Here is a 7,466-nt window from a genome sequence, read left to right as displayed (position 1 = left end):
GGAACAGAGACTGGAGCTTGATCCATTTCCTAGCTGTGGGGCCACTGGCCAGCAACTGTGCTGCTGAGACCCAACTCCTCCTCTGTAATGTGTAAAGGATTAAAATGAGATAACGTATGAGGGGTGGATAGCACAGTGTCTAGTAACTAGCTGGATTAGAAGGTTTGCTTGCTTTGCTTTACCCACAGGAAGACTTTTCCAGTTCTGTTTCATTTCACACCTGCATCCATGCAAGGTCTAATTAGGGTGCTCAATTAGCATAGTATTGACTTGCACCCTGCTTTCAGTTTCTGTACCTGTTCTTCTTCAGACCAGGAGTTCTCTGATAACAGAAGCAGGGGGCCCATTCTAAAACTGGATCCAGAGGTTATATCTCCTTGTCATTCTGGGAGGATAGCCGGGGACCCTCCCAGCAGCCTAGCCCATGTGGGATCCAGGGGCCTGCACTCAACCTGACTGTTAACACAGCAACCTAATTTGCTGAGAGGAGTGTAAATGAGTGTGTGTGTTTGGGATGAGGGTTACAGGTACAATGCCTACTCTGCATCTCACCAACTCATATGGAGGCCTAGTGCACTCATATGGCTCTGTGACAAATACAAAGAACAGATGGAGTTAGAAAAGACTAAAAAGAACAACAAATGGAAGGCTCTGCTCCCATACGCTGTGCAACTTTGAGTCCTCACAGTTTTCACTGGCAAAAGGAGAAAGTTGAAGCTGAAGATCTTTGAAGATCTTGCATCCTTAAAAATCTACCTTTAGGCAGGTAACACACTGCATTATGTCAATAAATATTTACTTGGCTTCCAACAATAAAACACCCAATTTCCTGACTACAAACTATGTGCTAAGCACACATATTACCTCACCAAGTCCTCATAGAAATCTAAGGAGGTGTTTGTATTCTCTGTTTACAAAGAAACAGGGAGTAATAAAGATGAAGTGTCTCATCCAAATTGTGAGATGTGTAGGTGGTACTTAAATCCAGGACTGTCTCATTCTAACTTCAGGTTAACCCCTGAACAATAATTCTCCAGACCTACTTGGGAGTGAAGCTCTCTATTCCCAGTACCAATGAGGGTCATCTCAAGGGTTTTGGGGCTGAATGAGAGTCAGCTCATGTCCTCTTCCAGACTTCAGTCCTTATTTGTCAAAAGAGAAAAAGAACCCTGATGGAGAGAACTAGGCTATGTTAAGAAGCTGAAACACTAAACTTCTTAAAGACAGGAAATGTGTTTTGTATCCACTGCCCTATCTTTAGTACTTTGCACATAGTAGATGCTCAATGTTGGTTGACCGAATGCATCAATCAGTAAACATTAATTACTTTGCAACTTACTTTTAGTCAAGGGTATTATTTCTTTTTAAATTAACCATTTTAAAGAAATAATTCTATTATATTTGGTGCATTCACATAGTGTACAACCACCAGCCATATCTAGCTCTATAAAACTTTTATTACCCCAAAAAGAAATGCCATATCCATTAGGCAGTTACTCTTCATTGTTCTTTCCCTGAACTTGGCAACCACCAATCTGCTTCCTGGTTTTATGAATTTGCCTATTCTGAATTAAAAATCACTATCATTATTAGTAATAATTAGATATATAGATAAAGAAGCTCCTATACATATGCACAGTATGAGGCATGTCTCATGCATTCTCCAAGAATCCCTCTATCTCAGACATTCTGTTGTCTTCTGGTATAGATAATCAACTACAGAGAGTGTGATTTTTCCAGCAATGGGCTCAAGAGGAAGGGCACTCATTTTAGCTTGAGAAAGGAGCACTTAGAACCTTCTTTTCTGCCCTTTTGAGATCCATTCATGCCTTTGCTCCTCTTACTGTCATCCAGAACAAACCTGTAACTTTCTTTTCACAACTGCCAGATACAGGAGAAAGGGCCTGCTTTGGACACTGAAAGTGAGAATCAGCAATTCAGCAGACTAAGGTGGGGCAGCCTTAAGATGTAAGAGAGGAAAGAAGGTCAGATGATACAGGTCCACCCAGAAGTCCAGAGAGAAAGAATCAGCTCTCTGGGTACATACTTGTTCTCATCTCTCCTCCTGCTTTATTCTCTCTGAGCAGCAGAAGGGCACAAAAAGAAAGTGAAGGCCAAGGTCAGGTTCAGCAGGCAATGAAGGAAGACAAGGAGGATTCAAGTGTGTGAGGAGGTAAATGGTGCAGGTTGCAGACTAAGGAATGATATAGGAGACAGTGCTCTGGGAAGTGGAAGAGGCCCATGGAGAAGGAAAGGAGCTCAGTGGCCTCAGAGCATGGGGGCATTGCCACACTAGGAAAAGAGTCAGGGCATGCCTACCCAAACTGGGAACATGAGACCTCCTGGCCTAAGTCACCCTCCCAGGACCATCTGCCATCATGCCATATTAACAACCTGCTAAGAACTGTCCTCAACGTGTCTCCCCCCAGGGCAGTGAATTTCCACGACCAATCCCTTCTCCATCCCCCACCCCCATGACTAACAACACTTCAATTGGTTGCCTTCTAAAGAGAGAGAAAAACTAGCCAGTTTCTACCTCTGGAAGAGAAATAACCACTGCTCCATTGGGCTGGGGCAAAGCTGGGTCAAGGCCTCTCCCTGTGTCATGGTGTATGAGCTCACCCTCATTATACTGGGTGGAGGCTTGACAGTTATTTGGACTCATCAAGTGGGCCATGAGGTCAATGACATTTGAAGTCATTCACACTGCATTAAGAGACTCTGCCCTGTATATATCCATTCCTGGTACCTAAATGACGTAACCTAGGGGCAGAATATGAGGCATTTGAGCCCTAGAAGACTAAGGTTGCTCCAGTTCCTCTCCTGCACACACACACACACACTCACACACACAGCTCTATCCTCTACACACCTTCCCACGCCCCAGCTTTGCCCAATGGTCAAATGTTCACACACACCGGCTTCTCAAAGCTCTCATTATACTGTGAATCAGAGGGCGGGAGGCAGATCTGGCAGATATTGGGCCTCTGGAAACCCATAAGACCGGTGTAACTTCTTTGAGCAGGGTCTGCTGCCCTAGCACTGACTGTCACGGGCTCAGGAAAGGCAGATGCCTCCCATGTGAGTTCAACCACAGAGCATAAGGGCTTTGGTGCCCATGTGAGGATGCTTGGTTGGTTCTCATTTTTCTGCTCCAGAAAATGCTCAGTCTGAGGCAGACTCTAACATTTATGCTGAAGCTTAAAGGCACATAAGAACTAGGGCCTTATGGAGATGTGCACTGGCAGACAGAGAGCAGGTGTCCATCCCTAATGTGAGGACCTCTGAACTTGTCCTAGAACCTGAGAATCCTCATTGAGGCAGAAGTCTACATATCATGGATAGAATGTCATGAGTCAAGGTCCCAGAAAAAGGCAGAATCTAGTAACCCAGGGCCTTTTAGACCATGGCCATGAATTTGGATTATTTTTATAAGCATGTTGGGTCATCCTGGTATCAAAGAGAAACATGCTCAAATCCCCACTTTGACAGATTTCTTATGCTAATTTTAGAGAATGTGTACAGAAGTCAATGGACATTTTAATTCTGATCTTTATTCTGTTGTGTATTTTCAAAAATAATTATAGAAAGCACTTGTTTCATCATCATGAATAGCAATGTTTATATTATACATTGCTTCTCTTCTATTCTGTTTCTTTGCTCAGAGTAGTTGAAGCTTTGGAGTGTTTATGTGCATAGCATTTTTGGGAACTTCTGTAAGTATAGTCTTGGGAATTGGGACTAGCTTCAAGCACACAGCAGGGGGAGGGTATAGGATCTTTCTATTTGCCTCTAGTTAGCCTAAATACAGAGTTTACATCTCCACAGAATGGAGTTATAGATATATTCTGAGCAAGGATGGACTCATAGCTCAAGGGAATGTCCCAAATCTCATCCCTTCAGAAGTGACTCTTCCTGTTTTCAGGCCAAAGACCCTGTACTGCATATCCAAGAAAGACATGAAACTTTTCATTTCGTGCCTCTGAAGATGAATCCCTGACCTAATAATGAGGATGAACCTGTTGAAATTCAGGTCATAAGTTTGGCTGAGATCACAAAACAATAGGATACCTTCTTCTCCTCTGTCACCTCCCCTATGCGCAGGTCAAATGGGCATCACAGGAGCAGCTGGGCTCTCAGAGTCCTGTGGTCAGGCTGGAGCTAGAAAAAGGGGCCCTGAGGGTTTGCTACTTAAGATACCTGTGGTGAGTCAGAAAGGAGCTGGAGAAAATTGACCAACAGAGTGGTGAAACCAGTCCATCATCTCCAACCTGGAAAGGAGGTTAGGCAGGAACTGTATAAAAGGTGTTTTGGCCCCTGCATAGCTTAGCACTCCACCAGAAACCTCTGCCTCAGTCTCTACTGTGAATCTGGTGAGTGTCAGCTGCTTGGAACAGGTTGAGACTGGGGACCTCCAACAGGCCAGGTTATGGCTAGGGTGGCCAGCCTGGGTGGATGTGGGTATTGTTCTAGAGTTGGCTTCAGCTGGACTTCCTTGCCTTCTGGGAGGCTCAGGCCACTGTGTGGAGGAAAATAGGTTGTAGAAATTTGAATTTGGAGAAACCCAAGTGGAACAGGGGTAGGAAAATCTAACTTAGAAGTACAAGACTTGAAATAACAAGCTCCAACTCTCAACAATATTCTAGCTTTCCTCAATTCCCACCCTAGGCACTAGGACTGCAAATAAAGTTAAGAGGGTCAGGAAAGAAATGCCCTCTGGAGCCAAATAGGCCAGTCTGAGGCCCGGAGGTGCTAAGTGACTTGCTCAGAAACACATTTCAGTAGGAGATTTAGACTGAGAATGTGTTAGGTGACTCCAGTTTGGGTGCCATGACCTCTTGATTCCCCTTCAACCCAGGTTCTTCAGGAATCATGGGTCCTCTAAGAGACCTTTCTTTTCCTAGGGTCTTCCCTCCTTCTGTGATATAATCTCAAAACTCATCTCTTCTCAGTTGGAAGAGGTCTTAGATTAGGCTACAGACAATGACTAGACAAAAGCAAAAGCTTAAATGGCACCCAGCTCACCTATGCAGAATGGCTCTAGAAAGAGGTCTGTTTGTTGGATTTTGTCTGGGTGTCTCCTTGTTCCCAGGAGAGCCTTTCCCTTCCCCTATTTTTCCACCTTTCACTCTCTGCTGCTTCCAGGAATGACAGCCTGCAGGGAGTGGGAAAGTGTCCCACCCAAGAGAAGGGCTGCTGACAGACTGGGAAGATTTCCAGGGGTTCATCTACTTCCTCTACCTTCAGCCTATCCTCTACCCTTCTATTTTTCAGGTTGATCTACAACAGCTTCCAAGATGTCTAACCAACACATGTTGCCAGTGACTGACCTTCCTGTTGTCATTCAGGAATCCCCTAAGACTGCTTCTCCTCCAGCCCATCTCAGGCAGGAGCAAGTGAAGCAGCCAGCTACACCACCTGCCCCAAGCCAAGAGGCACCCTCTGAGCTCCCAGTAGAGGGCCCTTCAAAACATGAAAAGAAACCCACAACCCCTGGGAATGGGCTGCCGGAGCAAGAGTGTGAGCAGCGGCTGCCACTGCAGCAGGAGCCACAGGAGCAGGAACTGCACCTGGGTCAGCAGCAGCAGCAGGATCCACAGGACCCAGAATTGCACCTGGGTCAGCAGCAGCAGCAGACACCTCTGGAGATGCATGTGAAACAGCTACAGCAGGAGGCACAAGAGAAGCCACACCTGGGTCAGCAGCAGCAGCAGGAGCCACAGGAGGCAGAACTGCACCTGGGTCAGCAGCAGCAGGAACCCTGGGACCTGCATGTAGAACAGCTACAACAGGAGCCACAAGAACAGAAGCCACACCTGGGTCAGCAGCAGCAGCCACAGGAGCCCAAACAACACCTGCGACAGCTGCAGCAGGATCCACAGGAGCCAGAACTGGACCTGGGACAGAAGCAGCAGAAGCCACAGGAGTCGGAACAACATCTGAGACAGCAGCAGAAGCCACAGGAGCAGGACCCGTGCCTGGGAAAGCAGCAGAAGCCACAGGAGCAGGACCCGTGCGTGGGAGAGCAGCAGCAACAGAAGCCACAGCAACAGGAGCTGGATCTAGGCAAGAAGCAACAGCAGAAGCCACAGGAAGAGGAACTGAGCCTGGGACAGCAGCAGCAGCAGGAGTCACAGAAGCAGGAGCTGAACCTGGGGCAGCTACAGCAAGAGGTGCCAAAGGAGCCAGAACTGCATCTGGGACAGCAGCAGCAGGAGCTGCAGGAGCAGGACTTGAACCTGGGGCAGCAGCAACAGCAGGAGTCACAGAAGCAGGAGCTGAACCTGGGGCAGCTACAGCAAGAGGTGCCAAAGGAGCCAGAACTGCATCTGGGACAGCAGCAGCAGGAGCTGCAGGAGCAGGACTTGAACCTGGAGCAGCAGCAACAGCAGGAGTCACAGAAGCAGGAGCTGAACCTGGGGCAGCTACAGCAAGAGGTGCCAAAGGAGCCAGAACTGCATCTGGGACAGCAGCAGCAGCAGCAGCAGCAGGAGCTGCAGGAGCAGGACTTGAACCTGGGGCAGCAACAGCTGCAATCACGACTGCATGAAGAACAGCAGGAAGCACAAAACGTGGATCATCAGCTTGAGCAAGAGAAAGCACAAAAGGAGCAATATCTAAAGGAGCACCTGGAACAGGAGACACAGCTCTTGGATAAGCAACTGGATCAAGAGCTAGTAAAGAAAGATGAGCAACTGGAAAGGAAGAAGGAGCAGCTGCTGCAGCACCTGGAGCAGCAGGAGAAGCAGCTGAAAACACCTGTGCTTGCCCCAACCCCTGGCCAGGTCCAAGAGAACCAGCTACTCCAGCCACTGAATGGAGAAGACTTGCTCCCCGCAGGGAAGCAGCAGAAGAAGGAGGTGCAGTGATGGCCCACACTTAAGTAGCCACCCCCTGTGTTCTATATGCCCTCAGACCATTCTATGCAAGGGAAGAGCCACTGGCCCCATTGTCCTCAGGTCCCCTGGTGGCCCATTCATATGTGAACCTGCATATGTCTGCATATCTCTTTGATGAGGCTGGGAAAGAGAAGTCATGACCCAGCACCCACACCCAGGAGCCCAATCCTAGCCCTAGCTATCAGATCCTCCACCCTGAGGGGACTGTTGTTAATACAGCAACTCTGACTTCACCCCAGTATTATGGCTGAATCTGTGAGTATTCCTACTAAAGTATAATAATAAATTCTGGAAGTTCTGAGACTGGTCTTTTATCCTTTATCTCTTACTGTATGGGTCAATGGCTGCAGCTGATTCTTTTGGCCAGTTCCCAAAGAAGGACAAATATCTTGACCCCTCTTTAATTCTACTGCCCAAACCACCCAATATATTCTACAACTTCTGAAAAAGAAGACAAAATCCAAACAAAAACATTTGAACCTGAAAGCAATACTTGACTTTCATGAGGACAGAAACAGTTACTTAGGATGGGGGTGGGTGTGGGGGAGAATCTATCCATCTCAGCAC

General features: G+C 47.3%; 1 protein-coding gene across 1 annotated transcript; it reads left to right on the top strand.

Moving 5' to 3' along the window:
• The first annotated feature begins 4,259 nt into the window (after positions 1-4,259).
• Positions 4,260-7,204, top strand: Ivl (involucrin). The gene is made up of 2 exons (XM_020155330.2): positions 4,260-4,373; positions 5,275-7,204. Exon 2 carries the CDS (start codon positions 5,298-5,300, stop codon positions 6,867-6,869), a length of 1,572 nt encoding a protein of 523 aa, XP_020010919.2. The 5' UTR covers positions 4,260-4,373; positions 5,275-5,297; the 3' UTR covers positions 6,870-7,204.
• Positions 7,205-7,466: the final 262 nt, after the last annotated feature.

The sequence above is a fragment of the Castor canadensis genome, chromosome 11 (assembly GCF_047511655.1).
Source record: "Castor canadensis chromosome 11, mCasCan1.hap1v2, whole genome shotgun sequence".
Lineage (NCBI taxonomy): Eukaryota > Metazoa > Chordata > Mammalia > Rodentia > Castoridae > Castor > Castor canadensis.
The sequence above is the reverse complement of the archived record's forward strand: the minus strand, read 5'-3'. Positions and strand labels throughout refer to the sequence as shown.